The sequence below is a fragment of the Lotus japonicus genome, chromosome 5 (genome assembly GCF_012489685.1).
Source record: "Lotus japonicus ecotype B-129 chromosome 5, LjGifu_v1.2".
In the NCBI taxonomy this organism is placed as follows: domain Eukaryota; kingdom Viridiplantae; phylum Streptophyta; class Magnoliopsida; order Fabales; family Fabaceae; genus Lotus; species Lotus japonicus.
This window is the reverse complement of record NC_080045.1, coordinates 57,022,981-57,043,008: the sequence shown is the minus strand read 5'-3', so window position 1 is coordinate 57,043,008 and position 20,028 is coordinate 57,022,981. Positions and strand designations below refer to the sequence as shown.

Below are 20,028 nucleotides of genomic sequence, written 5' to 3'. Positions count from 1 at the left end.
GAGGAGAAGGTCCACCGGATGTACATCCTGTTATAGTTGTTGGTCATGTGATTAATCACTTTGTACAGGTATTTTTTGATTGAGTACACTAATATCCAATTGGTGAATTGATTTGTTGTATTTGCAAGTTATCTAATTTTATTGTTATTCTCTATAATGTAGCTCCATCTAACTCCTGGACATTCTATGCCGCCAATTGCTCTCCAGTGGGAACGGTATGTTGATCCTACATCAGTAAGCTGGTGCGCCCCATATGGTACACGTTTAGGAAGATTCACATCAGAATATGAAGCTTGGCTTGTTACTTTTGGTGTTCCTCTTATTCACCAAAGCTATGTAGACATCACCTCAGATTGACACCACACTTTTGTGTGATATTCATTTGTAAACGCTCTGTAATATTAATCTGATGGGCCTTGCCTTTATGATGTTCATTTGTTGCTTTTAATAATATTAATTTGATGGTCATTGTTATATTGATGGGCCTTATTATTTTGAATCAGCATCAGGGATAATTAACATAGACAACCACTCTGTCATCAGAGTCCTGTCATTTTCATCCACCCCATCATCAGAGTCCTGTCATTTACAACCACCCCATCATCAGAGTTCTGTCATTTCCAACCACCCCATCATCAGAGTCTTGTCATTTTCATCCACTAAATGACGAACTTGAAACCTGACATTACTATCTACCACCAACCAACCCCAACCACACTTGTATTATCCACCAAACACCATAAATCTTTTGACCATTCTGCTATAAATCTCTCTGGGTTCTTTATTCTTCTTCATCCTTTTCTTCATGTCTTGCTTTCGAAGATAAAAAAAAACAATGGAACAAGACTGGGATGCATTAGTCCGCCGTTGCAAACGTCAAGGCAGCACTTCTAGCAGCTCTCGTCCTCTCAAGAATTTGTGAGGCGTAGATCCAACCCTAACACACTACTCATTCCGACCCAAGAATTTGTGAGGCGTGCTCTCGAAGACAGATCAACCGAAACCGATCCTGATTTCAATTCAAATGCTTGGCTTACAGCCCTGCAATTGGTGGAATCTGCCACTCCGCTGGGCACAATCACAACGAATGTTGAGAGAGTAGAGAGTGTTGTTGCTGTTATTAAATCATGCACTCCCAATGGTTTCGGAGATGCCAAAGTTACCCTCAAGGTATTTGATCGCTTTTGTCCAGCTTCTTTAACCGTCAATTTGTTGTCTCATTTTCTCTCACGATTGCATTGATTTAGGACCCTACGGGCACCGTTGACGCTAGCGTCCATCGCAAGGCCTTCACTGACGGGGAATTTAGGAATGTCATAACTGTTGGATCTGTTCTTGTTCTCCAAAAGGTCTATTACCTTAAACATTAATCTTGCTTCCTTTGAACAAGTACGCATTAATCTTTTAAATTTGCAATTTACTTGCAGGTTGCTGTGTTTGCACCGAGTAAATCTGTTCGTTATCTGAATATAACGTTGCCCAACATAGTCAAAGTATTTCCACAGGATAGCGGACCCCACGACTTCATCGATATCACTGAGGATTAATTTTGTTTTCGTGTTGCTTCTGAATAATTTCGTGTACCCTTTAAACTGTTTGCCATGAATTATTTATGTTACTTATCCTGCCTTTGATTATTTACGGTGTAGTTATACGGGTTTTTTTCAATACAAGAGTCGGCATATAATGAGTGAAAATAGAAAGCATGATTAATATAAAGAGAGTCCTAATACAAAGAGTCACATGTCATAATATAAAAATACAAAAAAATATACAAATATATAGTCAATCACTCGCCCCGACCCCTACCGGCCCCTCTACGACCTCTAGGTCCACGGGCTCTGCCTCCACGCGCACCCTCTGCAGGAGCACCCTCTCCACGGGCTCTGCCTCCACGGCCTCTGCCTCCACGCGCTCTGTCTCCACGACCTCTGCCTCCTGCAGCTCTAGCTCCTCGGACAGCAGCAAAGGCTACCCCCTGGGTACCAATGAAGGCATTGGATCTAATAAGATCCAGCGCCCTCTCAGTGAGGGATCGGGAATGCGTGCCCTCTGCAGGAGCATCTGGCACCTCGAGTGACTGCTCCAACAAGTCCACGGCCCGACGCATAACAGTCTGCAAAAATAATGTAGATACATTAGATACATTAGATACAAATAAAATATCATGAACAAAAAATCACAATTGAATGGAAAATAAAATTCAAACTTACCACTGCACTGAACTCCTCCCTCCTATCATCAGGGATGATGAACCGATGGGACACAGCGCTGTACCACCTCATGTAATCCTCCACAGCCTCTCCCGGATATGTAGCGGGGATCCCCTGAGGGCGGAGGTGCGGCGCAAACTCAGCAAAGGCAGCATCTGCGGTCTCAGCAAGGGACCCAGACGTCTGGATCTCAGAGGGGTGTCGAGGGACATCCTGTATGAAGCCAAACTGGCGCAGAACCCTCTCTGGTAGATGCCGTCGAACAACACGGCCAAATGGCGACCGGATGTAGCCAGAATATATGGCCCTCGGATCCCGTGGTCGATGAGCCCGATGGTCCTCAAATGGGGTCCATATAACGTCATCCACCGTCAGCTCATCGAGCATGACTCGCCTCTCATCAAGGCCTGCATGCCCGACCCGGGACATAGCCCACCGCCGCGCCCTAGGCTGGTCCTGCGAGTACTCCGGATCCGCCCTACGGATAATGACGCGGTCAGAAAGGTACTCGTAGACCCATCCTAGCAGGAGCGAGGTAAAACCTCCCATCTGGGCCGTCCCCCTCCTGGACGCTCGACTAAGCTGGTCGTATAGCGTAGCGAGCGCAATCGCGCCCCACGCGTACTCGCACACTCGACCAAGATCCTCCAACATCCCTATCCAGTAGACGGTCGTATGGTAGCCTCCGCTCTTGCTAGCAAAGAGCGTGGCGCCTAGCTGGTTCACCAGCCAAATCCGTGCAGCGTCCTCATATCGGTGCTCTACAATGAAGTGAATTAAGTTAATAGTTTATAACAATACAATAATAATAGATACAAAGACAATACAATAATAATTAAGACATACCCGCCAACGCAGCCTCATACCGGGTCTGCAAGACCCCAAAGCGAATAGTCTGGGACCTATTCGTATCAAACTCAGCCTCATAAATACCAACAGATCCTCCCATCAACTGAGCACAGAGCGCTGCACACTCGTCCCTCTCCCCCCTCCCAGGCGTATAGAACCTCGACCCCATGGGGAGATGGAGAAGAGCCGACACGTCGTCCAAGGTGATAGTCATCTCCCCGAACGGCATGTGGAAGCTACTAGTCTCCTCATGCCATCGCTCCACAAGGGCCAAAATAAGGCCTGCATCTGTCACCGGGTAGCTGCAATATGGTAGCTGATGAAGACCCGTCTGCTCAATCAACTCTCGAACCCGCCTGTGACTGTCTGAATCACCATCACAAGCAAGGTTCCAAACCTTCCCCCCAGCTGTGGCCACCTTCAACTGTCGACGGTCCACATACCGCTCGTCTGTGCGTAGGAGTGCATGCCACGCCCAGGGAGCCTTGTGATCAGCATAATGGGTGAGGAGCGATAGCTCAACAGGCCCCCCCGGAAACGGCGGCAACCTCTGGATCAGGTCCTCCTCGCCACCCTGTGCCCCCTGCTCCCCCTGCTCTGGCGGCAGGACATCAGCATCAACAGTAGGCGGAGGAATACTAACCTCGTCAGATCCTCCCATGCCGGATGAGGCCTCGCCTGATGACTCCTCGCCGGAAGACTCCTCGCCTGAGGACTCCTCGCCTGAGGACTCCTCGCCTGATGACTCAACCATGGGAGAGGGCGGAGAAACAACTGTAGGTATCTCAACCGTGGGAGACGGCGGATAATCAACCAGAGGAACCTCAATCATGGGAGACGGCGGAGAAACAACTGGAGCTGAAGCCTCCACCGCCTGAGAGGTTGCAGCATGATCGCCGCGCCGGCTAGAAGCATGTAACCGCCGGTGTCTATCCTCAGTAGCCCCGACATCCTCACTAGAAGCATGAGACCTCTTTCTGTTCTTCATTCTCACTATATATTCAGAGCAAACATTCACTATATATACCATTTCAGCCATAGACAGAAACATGATGCAAGCAAATGGAAAATTCCTAGAATTTTATAAGTACATAGATGATAATCGGATCTTCTGTGGATTATGCATGCTTGGATCAACTTTTATTTTCCTAATAATCAATTATGGCATCTAGAAACTACTCACAAATGCTTTGGAAACCTTCTATAATTGATTCTGAACCCAGAATCAATTATAAGTGTTGGGTTTGGTTCTGAGATGAATACGGAAAACGTTTTTCCGTATTCAATACGGAAAACCATGTTCCATACTGAATACGGAAAACCATTTTCCATATTCAATACGGAAACCTGTGATCCGTATTTACCCAGAAACGCCATTAACGACAATGAGCTATCGGCCCTAAACCCAAACCACATTCAAGACATTTCAGCCAACAATACCTCTACACAAGCAACAATCGACTACCCTAGGGTTCAATGATTAACATAATTTCAAGTTAAATGGGGAAAATCCAAAAATCCTTACCTCTAGGTTTCAATTCTGAGAATGGGGTTGTGAAGAGCTTTGATGGAGATGATGGAACCTTTCAAGTACACGGTTCAAGCAAGGGGAGCGACAGAGATCGAAGGTTGAAGAGGGGAGAAGAGCTTGGCAAAATACGGAAATGGGTTTGAAATGGGTTTGAATAAACCCTTGCCGGTTTACATACTAATATAATACGGATATTAAACTTCCGTATTCAATACGGAAATGTGTCTTCCGTATTCTATTAAAGGGGGGCGTTCCAGTAATTTCCCCACTTTAAGTGGGGCGGGGAGCCCCATAGGGGGGCCCAAACCCAACTCCCGTGTTTTTGTTTCTTTCTGTCTTTGTTCACCAATCACCTGACATGGTTATGAATCGGAAATAAGAGAGAGATCTGGTCTCGAGAAAGCATAGGTAGAAGAAGAATGTCTGAGAATTCTACTCCTTCCAATAACTCAGCACTTTCAGGTCGCGCTTTCTTCATTTTCCTTCTCCCATTTCCACGGGATAACAAAAAAATGATTCGTTTTGCTGCATCATGACATGACAGGACCCGGCAAGCAGAACTGGGCTGCGTCTCCTTCAACAATTTTCAACCACTTCGCCACCAGTGGACTTTCCGTCGCAGTTGCAACTTCAATCACTCACCCTCTAGGTTCCTCTTCCGGGATCCCTCCTATAAATAAATACTTCCATTTTGGTTTCCTGTTTTCTTTGTGTTTGCAATTTCATTTGCTTTTATTGCAAAATGACAACAGGGAAATTATCTATTTAGGACAAATTATTGTCTGCAGTATATGCAAATTAGACCAAGTATATATATGGTATTGATTTTGTCTGTTGATGGTCAAATTAGCTGGTGATGTTTATATGAGATCAAGTCCTTTATATGTTGAGAGGAAACTGTTATATTTAATTTGGTTTTTGGAGAAACCAAAAGCAAATATTAAATATATCCACATAACTTGTTTCTACTTGTAGTGCAGATGTATTGAAAGTAAGGCTGCAAATGCAACTTGTTGGCCAGAAAGGTCCTTTGACTGGAATGGTAGTTTGCTTAGTTCAACTTTTCCTCTCTTGACCTCAGTTGTCACATTATAGCACAAAGTTTTTGCTGCAGACACACAAAGTCAATTAAGCATTGTTTTCAGGGACAAATATTTTTAAATGTCATGAAGAATGAAGGACCAAAGTCTTTATATCTGGGTTTGACACCTGCATTAACAAGGTCAGTTGTTTATGGAGGACTACGCTTGGGTTTGTATGAACCCTCTAAGCATGCCTGTGATATTGCTTTTGGCTCCTCCAATGTTTTAGTTAAAATTGCTTCGGGAATGTTTGCTGGGGCTATTTCAACTGCGCTGACGAATCCAATGGAAGTTCTCAAGGTGAGGTATCATATCCTTTTCTACTAATTTAAATATACTTTTTTTCTTTTGTTTATTCAAAACCATATTGCCACGATCAGGTGCGTCTGCAAATGAATCCAGACATGAGAAAGAGCGGACCGATTTTAGAGCTTCGAAGGACTGTATCTGAAGAGGGAGTCAAAGCTCTGTGGAAGGGAGTGGGCCCTGCCATGGCCAGAGCAGGTGCCTTGACTGCATCCCAGTTGGCTACATATGATGAAACTAAGCAGGTCAACTTTTAAAATGTATCTTTTCATCTCTTCCTCTTACCCCTAATTTATTTTTGTCTTTACTGTCAATTTATCATTTCTTGTGCTTTATCCTTATGTAGATTTTAGTCCGGTGGACATCTCTTAAAGAAGGATTTCATCTACATTTGATGTACGGCTCTACTCTCTGTTTTATTTGCATAAAATATATTGAACTGAAACAATGTTTTACCAGATTGGCACACCATACAAGTACAGTTCTGGACTAATTCAAACTTACACCATCACAATTTATCATTTTTTTAAGATCAAAATCATTCCCCATTATCTGACCCAACTGAACTAATTGTAGTTTGTACCTTGTAGCTCAAGCACAGTTGCAGGCATACTGAGCACCCTCATAACAGCACCCATGGATATGGTTAAAACACGTCTCATGTTGCAACGAGCATCCACGGGTGCTAGAATCTATAAAAATGGATTTCAATGTGCATACCAGGTATTAATGTTGTTTTTTCATCTCCCAAACCTGCAGTACTTTTTTTCTCCTTTTATACCAGTCTTCTGCTTCTTTATCCACTTAGACAGTTTCCATCGTTGCCCAACAGAGATTTACTTATCATTATTCATACTTTTTTGATGAACTTTTGGCTGAAGTCTGTGACAATGTCAAGTAAAGAGGCATTGAAATGTGATGATAAGTAATACCAAGATTTTAGCAGAGTTTAAAACACAGCTCAACTTTGGAAAAGAAAAGGGTGTTGCTTATTAAACCAGTGTTCTATCTTCTTTGGAAAAAATTTCTGACCTTTAAGTGGTAGGTGCATTGAATTAAATTGATCTAGGAAACAATATTTTCTGACCAGTATTTAGTGGAGGCAGTTTGGACTTTGGACAAAATTTTCAACAATGCTTGTATAATAAGAAAAAATCAGATAATCTTGCAATGACTATGAGTCTTTTAAATAACAGTTTCTCACATAAGTTGAAATTTGTTTCTGCACCTCAATTTTTTCAGAAGCTCCCCCCTCTAACTTCTCCAAAACCACGTACAAATTTCAAAGCTTTTTTTGGAATTTAAGAACCAACTACTAATCTCAATTAAGAAGCTCGTATAAGCTAAGCTAATCCAAACTGGGTCTGAAATTGTAAGAGTTTGGAAGTATTGAAAGCACTTGACCTTTAAATGAATTTGTTCATATGGTTGAGTATATCTAGGCTTCTATTAACCTTATTCCTGTGAGATAAATGCTTCAATTTTAATATGATTGTGCTGCTTTCATAAATGTTAACAAGGACTTTTTATGCCAGCACATTGGAATCCTGGAAAGTCTTAGTTTTGTTGAACTTATCTTACTTTGAAAGGTTGACTTTATTTGATAACTTGGTACTCTGCCATATATGTTCTATGCTTCTACTTTCCTGCATTCCTTGAGTCAGCTTGGCTTTGCTGATTCTTGTTTGTGGAGAATCACGATGTGCAGGCAGATTATTTAATGATACCTGAAGGGCCTAACTCCTAAGATAAACGATTGCATTGTATTTTGATTAACAAAATTCTTAGCCTCCTTCTATGTGTATAATGAAGAACAGAACATAATTTGAGAAAGACAGTGTGTCAGTGTCATTGGAGTTGTTTCCAAACAATAAAAAGAAAAAGAAGCCCTAAGGAGTTTCTCTTTCTCTTCTTTCCCCTTTCTCTGAAGGTGAAATTATTCAGTTTATTAGCTTATAAATTAATGAAATGATTTTCACATACTCAAACCTGAAACAATTCTAAATTTATTTTATGGCATTCCATTCACTATGAATTCCTTTTGTTATTTAATGCATTTTGTATGTGTGGTTTCAGGTCCTTCTTACAGAGGGCCCAAGGGCACTTTACAAAGGGTAAGTTTATGTTGGTTAGCATTCTTGCATGGAACTTATTTGTTTTACATCATCTCGAAAGAGGTTTGGTGACACTTCTTAAAAATTATTACAAATCACAGCTACTGTCTCTATTATTGAAACATAGATTGTCACTTAAGATAGAATGTTTTCAGGTTTTAATTGGGAAATTTTTACGTAGTTTATACATCAACATGTAGTCAAGCCTAATCCGACTCCGCCCTAAGGCCTGATCAAAGCATGTCATTTTGATATATGAGAGGGGTTTGATGAATAAAGTCAAAATGTATTAACTTGTCATGCCATGTGTAATACCGTGTGGTAAAGAAGCCCTAAGTTTTTTGTTTTTTTGTTTTGCTTTGTTTTACTTGGAGATGAGGTGCTATCAGAAGCACATATAAACTCAACCTGCTTCTGTTTTTCTTTGGGGCTGGGAGCATGCATAATTTTGTTTGCATTGCATATTAATTAATTTATGTGGTACCTTTTGTCAGGGGCTTTGCAATATTTGCAAGATTAGGGCCACAAACCACAATTACATTTATATTATGTGAGGAGCTAAGGAAACATGCTGGATTGGAGGCAATCTAGTTACAGGAGCCTCCACCAACTAGGCTAGTGCCTACACCAACTGACTAAATATTGATTCTTGAAGTGCTGAGGAACTACTGTAAACAAGGCCTGACTGGGTGAATTCTTGTAGATAGTTATTCTCTTTTCGCAATGGTGATTTAATGCATTCCCCAGAATACCAGATCGCATTTTCGCAACTATGCAAACGGTAGTAAAAGATTCATCTATCCAAGCATCTGGTTGTCATGTTTTTCTGCTTATTTCCCATTTCATGGAGTGTCTATTTGTACTTAAATGGAAGGAGTACATACTCTTGTAGCACTGTAAGTTTTTCCAGTGGCGCTGACCAGTTAGAGCTCCACAATTGAATTAAGTAGAAAAAATAAAATGGGTCCCCTCTAACCCAAAGGAAAAAGAAAAGGAAGGGACCAGTCATTTGTTGGTTTTAACCATAAGTATCATAGGCAATCTTATTCGACCCATGTGTGGGAAAGGTAATTTGATATCAAGATTTATTTTCTCTCTCGAGTAGTGCTTCCTTTGAGAGAAAATATTACCATTTCTTTTCTGTTGTTGTATTATGTTTCAAGGTTTCGTCTGACACTAAGCACTCTCACCAGAGAGATCTGTCCTCCGGTGAGGACTAAAATCAAACAGTTTGCAATTATGATGATAGGAAACAAAAAAAATTCTAAGGAAAGACTAAACTCAAAATTCGTAACAAAAACAGTGATTAATTTGACTTCAATACATTAATATAAAACAATAAAATTTTCAATTTAAGAATAAGCTACAAATGCTTGAAGATTAATATGAAGTCATTTATTTCTTGTTAGTAATATTACTATAGTATATATGTCATTATATTTCTTATAGGTATCTAAATTATTTCCATTTGATTAATATTTATTAGCTTAGCCTTCATCATAATATGAAATACTTTTTGAGAATTTTGAACCCACGCACCGAAAGTAAAGCCAACAACAACAAAAGACTTGTTTTAATTAAACACCTTGGATTCACGTTGATTATACAATTAGATTACCATTGCTCAAAGTCAAGCTTGGATTCACCTTGGAAATCAGGACTAATCGGTAATCACACTGGCCACCCACTAACTAGTGTTCTTTTTTGTTTCATTCATTCACGTTTCCTTTTGGGACAGCGATCACAAATTGACAATTGTTATGCTGTGAATGAGGTTTTAATTAAAGCACCACTGGTACACGTTCTTGCGTTTGGGAAAAAAGAGTGCATTTTCGAACCAAAAAATATAAATAAAAAATTGAATGAGTTATAATTTTGGTACTTTTTTTTGTACATCGGAAAATTAAAAGAAGCACAAAGCAACTACAAATCTAACAAATCCCTAGCAAGGATGGGCTGAAGTTGGGGAGGAGGGTCTTCCAAACGAGTAACCAAGAACAGGCGATCGGCACCCAAGGCGGCAAGACAATCAGCTTCATCATTAGCAATTCTGAAAATAGGAGCAAGTTGGACAGTCCAACTACGTTGAAGCAATTGTTTAACTTCCCATATTTTCAGGGCATCCTCATGGTAATGAAATCTGTAATCACGTATGGCCACCATGATCTCAAGACATAATTTTGGTATACCTTAAATCGGATAAACATTTTTTAACGTATTTTTATGAATTAATAAAATAAAAATATATTTTTATAAAATATACGTTTTACACAAACATTCAATTATACTTTATTATTTTTCTATATGATAACTATATAAAAATAAAATGATTGAAAAATTAAGGCGATGATATATGATTTAATGTCTATAATATATAGAATTTGTTTTCTCGGTGGTATTTTGTTTTGTAATTTATTTTCAAAATAAAAAGTAACAACTCTTATAGGTGGCACTCTCCCAGCATTTGGTTGGGTTAACTTCACTCTTTTCTATGTTCAAAAAAAAACTTCACTCTTTTATGATACTATAATAAAATTACTATTAATTAGTAACCTGATTATGTCATATATAATTTTATGCATAATTTTTACATTTTGGCGTATTAAATTACTCTTGCAATTCCAAATCGGGATGGAGTGAAGGTCAAAGATCTCCCAAGAGTGCAGCTCTTAGGAATCAAACTCTCGATCCAGGGGCCGGTTTAAACAATACATAATTTTTACTTGATAACAAATATTCCAAAATACTATTTTATGTCATAAGTATTTTAAATTTTGAAATAGATGATTTCCTAAAATGATGATATCAAATTGATACAATTACAAATTTTTTTATCTCAATCTTTATTATTATAGAAACTTAACAGATCTGGTCCCAAGAGAGGCTTATGGGTTATGGTGGCCTCCTTCGAGATCACCAGGGTGTTTGGTTAACAGGTTTTATGGCTACAGAAGGAGGTGGTTCATTCTTGATGGCGGAGACCCTCGCCTTGCGTGGCGGGCTTGAGCTTGCATGGGCTCGCGGGTTTCGTCAGGTTTATTGAGAATCAGACAATAGTGAGCTTGTGAGTATGGTGCAGGAGCGTCAAGAGCTTCATCTATTCCTGGTTGCTGCTGAGATTGTTGAGCTCCTGACTCGTGCGTGGTCAGTGACGACTGCTTGGATTTCTTGCGAGTGTAACATGGCTGCGGACTGATTAGCGCGTGCTGCTGCCTGGGAGGCAACTGTCGGGAGTAGAGTGTTGGACCGCCTGTCCTTTAATTTGGAGACTCTGTTGCTAAGAGACTCCATCTTTAGTGTTTCTTGTTTGTTAGTTTTCCAATGAAGCAAAAAAAAAAAAAATCTGGTCCCAAAATTAGATCATTACAATTATTAAATTTGATAACATCATTCAATCTCATACATGAATTCAGACAAATTTAAATTCTTTTGAAAATGATTTTCCTAAAATGATGATAAAAAATTGATATAAGTACAAAATCATTGATCTCAATCCTTATTATTATAGAAACTTCATAAATTTGGTCCTAAAATTTGGTCACTACAATTGTTAAGGGCCTGTTTGAAAGTGTTCCCATTTTTTTGTTTTTAAAACTATTCTACAAAATAGTTTTTAAGAACTATTTTTCAGAACAAAATAGGAATAAAACCTGTTTGGAAGTATGTATTTGAAAACAATTTTATAAATCAAAAAACAGAAAAACTCATTTAGTAAATTTGTTTGGAAAAATATTTTAAAAATAAAAAGTAGAAAACTCGCTTGATTGAATGCTAATTCTCTTTCTATGAATTTGTTTGATCAGTTAATTCTCGTCATGTGCTTTTCAATTATTTCCTTTATATGTTTATTTTACATCGGAAAAATAAATTACACTGAATTGATGCCTACATTTTTTTTTTTTTTTGAAAGGAAACTGCAAATTCATTCATCAGAAACAGACATAGAAGTCATTACATCCTCATGAACCAAAGTTATGACCTCCCTAGGGACCTCTTCCAACCAAACCATATCAGTATACTTGGAAGCGGTACCAGCTAAGAAATCAGCAACAGAATTGCCCCCACGGCGAACAAAAGACAAGTCAACATAATCAAAAGAACGAGACAACATAAAACAATCACTAACAATACTAGATAAATACGATCGACCATTTGGAGGTTTCTTCCAGAGCTGGATCAGCTGCAGACAATCCGTCTCAAAAAGCACCCGACGAAAACCCATCTGAACGGCAAGCTGCATAGACCAGCGAAAGGCTAATGCCTCCCCAAGGATCGCTGAAGCTGCATGGAGAAGATATTGTGCTGCAGAAGCAAGAACCTCGCCCAACATATTCCTCACAATCAAACCAAAACCCACCTCTCCCGTGGTAGCCACAGCTGCATCAAAATTCAGCTTGTAGATACCTTGAGGTGGCCGCGCCCAAGTTGCCTGCAACAACAGAGCTGGTCTAGGCATCACCGTTACCTCTGACACCGGCGCAGCAGCTAGCATGGAACATCGCTGGATCACGACCGCTACGGGCACAGGAATCTCACCATCTCGGAAAACAACACGGTTGCGCATCTCCCAAAGAGCGTACACTCCCGCCTGCCATAATGCGAGGGCATCATCATCAGCTGCTCGGAAAAAAACCGCCAAGAAGTCCTCCATGGAGCTAAATTCGTGCACACGAAGGGAAAGGGGAGAGCCAAACCAGAAATTCTGGGCCACTGGACAAGACACGAACAAGTGAAACACAGTCTCCTCCTCATTAGCACACACTGGGCACAAAGGATCAACATCCATGCCTCTCCGACGAAGCGTGGCACGGACCGGAAGTAAAGATGAGACCACACGCCACGCCACCTCCTTGCAACGGGGTTGGGCACTAGTACGCCAAAACTTCTTCCACAAAGGAGCTGGAAGCGATGGCTGGGAAGAGGATGACGAACAAGCGCCAAGGAGCTTCCTGCGAACAAAAATATAACCAGATTTGGAACAATAATTGCCATCAACAGTTTCTGGCCACATTAGAGTATCAACACTACCATTCAAAGGCAAAGGAATTTTTAAAATATGAGAAACAGTGGCTGGGTGAAAAATAAAATCCACCAAAGCATACTTCCAAGTTTTGGTCGTATGATCAATTAAATGAGAGACCCTGGACACTCCAAATTCAGTCATTAAATCCTGACTACCTATAACAGGTACCCCCTGAGGTAGCCACTGATCATGAAGAATATCAACCTGACTACCATCACCAATTTTCCAACGACCACCCTCATGAAAAATCCAGCTGGACCGCAAGATACTAGACCAAGCATAGCTTGGACGATAGCCACGTTTGGCCCCCAATAGATCACCTTGCGCAAAATACACCCCCTTGAAAACTTGAGCAAGCAAAGTTTCAGGTTGGGTATAAATTCTCCACCAATTCTTAGCCACAAGGGCAATATTAAAAGACTTAAAGTCACGAAAACCAAGTCCGCCATCAAATTTTGAACGAGTTAACTTTTGCCAGCTAGCCCATTGGAGGCCCCTCTTATCGACATCGCCACCCCAGTAAAATTGGGACATCATCCTTTCAATTTCTGCACAGAGAGAATCAGGTAAAATAAAACATGACATAACATAAGAAGGTATCGCTTGCACCACAGACTTAATCAAGACCTCTCTACCTGCTCTGGAAAGAGTGGACTCCTTCCACCCTTTGAGCTTCTTCCAGACACGATCTTGAACAAAGTTAAAAATTCTAGTCTTGGACTTACCAATTATGGTGGGTAAACCAAGATACTTGTCAAAACTCTCAACTGCCTTCACATTCAAAAGCTGCTTTAGCTCATTAAAACCATTCTGAGGTACATTGCGGCTCACAGAGAGCATAGACTTATCCAGGTTAATGACCTGACCAGAAGCCCGCTCATAGGTGGACAGAATGTCAAGAACACACTCCGCCTCCTGAGTATTGGCTCGTGCAAAAATGATACTATCATCTGCAAAAAGAAGGTGAGAAATCACAGGTGCTCTGTTAGCCACTCTAATGCCATGCAACATTTTAGAAGTCACACGCTTCTCAATAAGAGCTGAGAACACCTCTCCACATAGGATAAAAAGATAAGGCGAAAGAGGATCACCCTGACGCAGGCCCCTAAAAGGAGCAAAACTCGGTTGGGGATTTCCATTAAGCATAATGGAAAACCTAACAGATGCCTACATCTTTTTCTCTCCAACACAATGTCATTCGGTTCTTACCACTTAAGTTATTATTTGGGGACATTCCTTCATTATAATGATTTTTCTAGTAAAAAAAGTTAGCACATATGCTAAAACCTGAAAGATAACTGAATTAATTGTGGATGTTTGTATGTAATAATATCCTCAGGCAAAAATCCATAGAAAATATCTACTCTTTTTTATCATAAAGATTAGGTGATCAACAAAAAAAAATACAATAGACTAGATGAAACAAATCTGGATTTCCATATAATTGTTTCTAATCTCCAATCAAAGGACCCAAGTCTGGGTGGCATGCTTATAAATTTGGGGAAAAAATGAGGGCCAGAACGGGATTTGGATCCTCTCCATCCGGCTTCTCTCCATCCCCTCTCCATCCAAGATCTGAGCCATTGATTTTAAATTTTAAAGGTGGGGATTAATTCATGTTTTCTCTCTCTTCTTAAATTGATCCAAGCCTCTAAATATAATTCATTTTTTCTCTCTCTTCTCAAATTGATCCCCACCTTTAAAATTCAAAATCAATGGCTTAGATCTTGGATGGAGAGGGGACGGAGAGAAGCCGGATGGAGAGGATCCAAATCCGCCAGAACGAAGGTTCAAGACAAGTATTAAGGGTGGAGAAGATAACAGCTATGAAGGGTGTGCAACGGATTTCTATGCGTGGGAAGCAATGGGAGTCTCGCTCAAAATTATTTTCTAATTCACTATTATTACAATTATGTCATTAATGAGAAAACAAAAAAATAGGTTGTTCTCCGTGTTATCATTACTTCCCCGAAAAACCAAAGCTAAAAAACAAAAACAGATTTAATTTGTTTTGCTTTTATTGTTCTAAAAACAAAACAAAAAAAGGAAAACAGTTTTGAGAATCACAAATTAAAAACACTTCATTCAAATAAGTTTTTTTATTTTTTTATTTTACAAAACAGAAAACTGTTTTTAAAAACACAAATCAAACAGGCCCTAAGTTTGGCTTTTGGGCCTAAAATGGAGACCCATATTTGAAATATAATATAGTACTCTTTTTTCAAAAACAAAATATTTTGACAAAAAAAAAATCTAGATTAGCATAAAAGTTTGTTTAAAAAGTTTACTAAACTATACACCTAGGTTAAAAACGCCAGGAAGAAGTGGGAGGATTCCAGGACTGTAATTTAAGGAGCGAAGACTAATTTGCTCTACGTTTTATAGATTACACATTGAGGAAATTGTAATTTAAGGAGAGAAGCCTAATTTGGGAGGCGTTTAACATGGACCAGTTTTTTCTGGTCCATGGTTGCACCACTCTCCTTTTGACCTGCTATTGCAGGTTTCCCGGTTTTAAAAAAAAAAAATACATATTTATTAATCAAAATATTAGAGTATGATTAGTGAATTAGTTAGTGGATAAATTATCCCAACCCAGAAAGCTTGACAGTTATCCCAACGGAGAAGATGGCGGCGAATGGCGGCCCGTGGCGGCGATTTCGCCGGAGAAGAAAAGTAATAGAGGGTCTTGTTCCTCTCTTCGTGTAGAGTACGATGGTGGTGGTTTCGTGGCCAGCGGAGGCCGGAGGAGGGAGATATGGCTAGTTGCAGGTCGGAGGCTCGCCTGCAGAGGGTGGCGGAACGGAAAATTTCTTGAGGGGTTTTGTTGCGGACGGTGAGGGGAGTGCAATAGTGGTGTTGGTTTCTCCAAATGGTGAGTTGTTCGCCGGAGAACGGGGATTGAAGATGGCGGCGGCTAGGGTTTCGTGGTGGCTCCGTTGTCGGCCTCCCTCTCTCACCCCCCGTTCTGGATCCCTCCGTCTCCACAAACCACACCCACGAAAGAGAAAAGGAAGAAATCGAGATCCAGGTCGAACCTAAGACTCCATTTCAGATCTATTAGAAATTCATTTCTGGTTCAAAAAAAGAAATCCATTTCTTCTTCTTCTTTTAGGTCTGCAACTCCTCTGTTTAAAACTCATACCCCAAACCCAGATCGTGATGAACGCCTTGCATAACGGCGACGACGGCAGCAGTAGACCCAATAGACCCAAGCTCAATCCTCATCCCCAACAGACCATATCAACAACGCTCAACCTCTCACGATGTTTTCTGGGTTCTGTTGTTGGGGTTACGGTTAAGATGGGGGTTGGACGAGGGAGATGTGGATTGGTGGGGTTCTGGGTGGGGGTGGGTGTCAGGGTGGGTTGCTGCTGGGTTTAGGTGGTTGAGAAGAGAGTGGTGGTGGTGCTGTGGTGGTGGGGGTGAAGGATGATTGATGGTTCAGAGCGTGTGCTTGTGGAGTTCAAGCTGGGATTTCTGAATTGAGTGAAGAAGAGGGATGAGAAAGGGATGTTGCAGATTGGAGGTTTTTTGGGTTGATTTCATTCTTTTATGGGTTTGATTTCATTCAATCCTCTGAAGAATCTGGTGGTTTGGGGGTTGTTTCTGATTTTGTGAAATTACCTAATAATTAATTAAAGATTAAGAAAATATATTTTTGATTTTATTTTTAAAAACTTGCTATTGTGGGTCAAAAGGAGGTGGTGCAACTTTGCACCACACAAAAGTGGTCCATAATAAATTTTTCCCCTAATTTGCTCTATATTTTACAGATACATTTTTTAGAATGTGGGAGGATTCTAGAATGAATATTTCTTAACCATTTTTTTTTTAATTTCCACTTTAATTGTAAGTTAAGTCATTTATATATGTACTTTTTTTTCAAAAGAAAAAACTATCCAAGCACATTTACGTTAAAAAAAAAATTAATTTTAGCACTATTTTAGCATTTTGTTAGTTGTAACGATAAAACAAGCATGAAATATGCTGTAAATTATTCCATATTTCCATATGCTCAGATAGAAAAAGTGCACAGTTATATTGTTATTGAGAGTGAGAGGGAAAGAAACACTTGCAAAGTCTATCAGTAACTTCTAATTGTCAGAATTGATTCTAAGAAAGAAGTCAATCACAACATATTATAAATGAGATCAAGCAAGAAATTTGGTTTCTGCTAAACATTGACTAGGATAAAGCAAGATAGATCACCTGATCAGGAGGTTTGCACAAGCACAAGCATATATATTCATATTATTGAGTAACCGAGTTTGATATCCAAAGCTGAAATAAAAATTATGAAGAACTCTGAAAGCGCGCCTTGATCCATGACTCAAGATACCGCAGCTCTTCATTGCTTATCGAGTGGCCAAGACCAGGATAAGCCTGCTAATACAACAAATGTCAATATCTATGACTGGTAGAAGGGTTCATGAATAAATTGTTGAAAACTTAAAACTTCACCTTAAATTCACATCCAACGCCAATTTTTTCAAGGAAAGGGGGACCTGCTTGTCCGGCCTCAAACAATACTGTTCTATCAGCCAGCCCATGGGACCATAATATGGGTGTCTGCAGATATTTGTGTGTACGAGGTTAATAAAAATAAAATGGAGAAAAACTGCAAACCGGCAAATTCAATTAAGTCAAATGTTATGATGACCGGCTATATGCAAATTAAATGGTTTTACAGATTAAAATACCCCCATCCACGGATACAAACTGTGTGCATGTTGGTAGATACGGTAGATTTTTCACGTAGGAAGTAGCTTTTCAGAAGCTACTAGGTCCGTGCATTTTACAAAACCTTTTACAATTGATTCTGAAGGAAAAATCAATTCTCAAGAAAAGTGTTTGTGAGTAGCTTTTGGGTGCCAGAGTTGATAATGAGAAAATAGAAGTTGATCCAAACAAAATGCAGCTTTTGTGAAGAAATAAGCGATTCTAGAAAATTTCAACGTGAAACCAAACAAGTAATGTTCGTGTATGTGGCGCAAAACACACACTAAGTGATTCTAGTATGTGGCTCATGCCTCTGATAGAAACTAGAAAGTGATTCTAAATTGAAAATAGTATTGACATAAACAAAAATAGTATTGACATAAACAATTAAAGATAGGGGAGAGCCGTTCAAAGGACAACTGTATATCAAGAACCACAGGCCTTGACCAGGAAAACCAGCAGAGCTAGCATCCATGCTTGACAGTAGATGAAAATAGAAATAAATCTGTTTTGAAATAAAGCCAAAGATGTGGATTTCTATAGCAGAAAATGGACAGAATATATACCTGACAGAAATCTATGCTAATAAAGAAACATGAGAGCAAAAACACTAAGATGGCACATTAGAACAATATAATAACATTACTGAAGATAAGTACCCGCTTTGCCTCGGGTGTAATTTGCTCTATGATAGACGAATTAAATGGAACCCAACCGCTGAAGACTGCACCTCCACCTAAGGTTTAAGGGTACAATAGAACACTAGCCAAGGTCAAGGCACCTGCAAAACAATGTCATCATTAAGTTGTACCTATCTGTTTTTCTATATTAATGGATTAGTGGGAAGGAAAAGAAATGCCCACAGACACACTCATATAGAGAAAGGGAAATAAAAGAGAGACCTCCTTGACTGAATCCACAGATAAATATATTGTTGGGGTTTATGCCAGCAGCTATTTCCTTATCTATTGTAGCATGCACATTCCGAACAGCTTTAAGTAAACTAGTCTCATCTTTAGGAGAATCCTGCAAATATAAGCAAAAAAGTGTTTAACATACTCTGATGCTTTAAACAGAATCATTCTCACTCACTGTCAAGTGGACATTTGAACCGAGTCCACACAATGATAAAAACACAAAGAATCATCATGCGTACTGGCTTACTGTCAAATTGACATTTGAACCCTATCCAGCTATCCTCTTATTTGTGTGTAACTGAACTAAATGTAACATTCTGACAGAGATTTTGCAACATAGAAAATGTGGGGAAATGAGATATAAAAGTCCCAACAAGCATTCTAAAAATAAGGATGGCTATATTGTTTACAATTGTACTTTCAAGAAAAGGAAAAAGCAAATCAATGAATTAATTTAATATTGAAAGTAACTGAGAAATGGTGGAAAGAGAAGAAAAAACGTACAGTTGCAAGTAACTGGGGCGTTCGGTGCGGAAGGGAAGGACCATTTGGTGGTTCTGAACTCAGGAGAAGTGAACAAGGTCTTGATGGGTTCGTTGGCAGGGCCAGAGTCGCCCAAACCGTACGTGAAGCCACAGAATGAAGCTTCGAGACGAGTCTCGTTTTCGGAAAGAAGAAGAATGGGCTTAATGTGATTGTAAACAAAATAATGGGCTTTATGATCTTCATCTCTCATCTCATTCATCATGACCTTGCACACTGCAAATTGCAATCAACCTTCTCTCACATATCAAAGTTTTGCTTAACTTTTTGCCTTAAAGGGATTACAAAGGGAATTAAATCCAGGACTTAGAAAATTATTTCATTAACTTAGGTCCTTTAAAAAAAAAAATTTCAATTAAGGACAAATGTTGTCAGCTCTCGATTTTGTCCTAGTCACTTTTTCCACGTGGCATTTTTATTTTTTTTAAATTTAAAAATTATAAAAATTTATTTTTTAATTCCAACTCATAAATTAAAAATAAAACCTTAATTAAATTTTAATATAAACTCAAACTTAAATAAATCCCTGAACTAAATTTAAATTAAACACATAATCTTCATCACTCTTCTTTCAATCTCCATCTCAAGAACAAAACTCAGGCAGGAGGAGGATATGTAGAAGAAAACTCCATAACCCCAACAAACATCAACCCGGTAAATATTACCATAAATTTCATCATCTTCATGTTCTTGTTGAAAAGAAAATAGGAAAAACTCCAACCCAGAAA

The 20,028-nt window shown here is 39.6% G+C and overlaps 2 protein-coding genes and 1 pseudogene across 5 annotated transcripts; 1 reads left to right on the top strand and 2 right to left on the bottom strand.

Moving 5' to 3' along the window:
• Positions 1-1,767: 1,767 nt before the first annotated feature.
• On the bottom strand, positions 1,768-4,753 carry LOC130717870 (protein MAIN-LIKE 2-like). Of its 2 annotated transcripts, XM_057568252.1 has the most exons (4): positions 4,588-4,753; positions 3,060-4,055; positions 2,214-2,974; positions 1,769-2,116 (listed from the first exon to the last, which is right to left on the bottom strand). In XM_057568252.1, the coding sequence occupies exons 2-4, from the start codon at positions 4,048-4,050 to the stop codon at positions 1,790-1,792; spliced, it is 2,079 nt and encodes a 692-aa protein (XP_057424235.1). In that variant the 5' UTR covers positions 4,051-4,055; positions 4,588-4,753; the 3' UTR covers positions 1,769-1,789. The 2 variants fall into 2 exon arrangements, with proteins under 2 accessions (XP_057424234.1, XP_057424235.1); XM_057568251.1 differs by lacking the exon at positions 4,588-4,753 and having other exon boundaries at positions 1,768-2,116; positions 3,060-4,511.
• Positions 4,754-4,898: 145 nt separating this feature from the next.
• On the top strand, positions 4,899-9,249 carry LOC130717872 (uncharacterized). Of its 3 annotated transcripts, XM_057568253.1 has the most exons (9): positions 4,899-5,055; positions 5,138-5,242; positions 5,574-5,635; positions 5,739-5,975; positions 6,056-6,226; positions 6,328-6,377; positions 6,572-6,704; positions 8,058-8,095; positions 8,590-9,249. In XM_057568253.1, the coding sequence occupies exons 1-9, from the start codon at positions 5,013-5,015 to the stop codon at positions 8,684-8,686; spliced, it is 936 nt and encodes a 311-aa protein (XP_057424236.1). In that variant the 5' UTR covers positions 4,899-5,012; the 3' UTR covers positions 8,687-9,249. The 3 variants fall into 3 exon arrangements, 2 of the variants coding, with proteins under 2 accessions (XP_057424236.1, XP_057424237.1); XR_009012439.1 differs by lacking the exon at positions 8,590-9,249 and having other exon boundaries at positions 6,558-6,704; XM_057568254.1 differs by having other exon boundaries at positions 4,984-5,242; positions 5,569-5,635.
• Positions 9,250-17,117: 7,868 nt separating this feature from the next.
• On the bottom strand, positions 17,118-19,486 carry LOC130719841 (probable carboxylesterase SOBER1-like; annotated as a pseudogene).
• Positions 19,487-20,028: the final 542 nt, after the last annotated feature.

Coding starts and splice junctions, on each gene's coding strand:
- LOC130717872 (XM_057568253.1), top strand. CDS start 5,013: ATGTCTGAGAATTCTACTCCTTCCAATAACTCAGCACTTTCAG. Junction 5,243..5,573: donor TTCAATCACTCACCCTCTAG/GTTCCTCTTCCG, acceptor CTTGTAGTGCAG/ATGTATTGAAAGTAAGGCTG. Junction 5,976..6,055: donor ATCCAATGGAAGTTCTCAAG/GTGAGGTATCAT, acceptor TGCCACGATCAG/GTGCGTCTGCAAATGAATCC.
- LOC130717870 (XM_057568251.1), bottom strand. CDS start 4,113: ATGTTTCTGTCTATGGCTGAAATGGTATATATAGTGAATGTTTGCTCT. Junction 2,975..3,059: donor GTATGAGGCTGCGTTGGCGG/GTATGTCTTAAT, acceptor ACTTCATTGTAG/AGCACCGATATGAGGACGCT. Junction 2,117..2,213: donor GGGAGGAGTTCAGTGCAGTG/GTAAGTTTGAAT, acceptor TTATTTTTGCAG/ACTGTTATGCGTCGGGCCGT.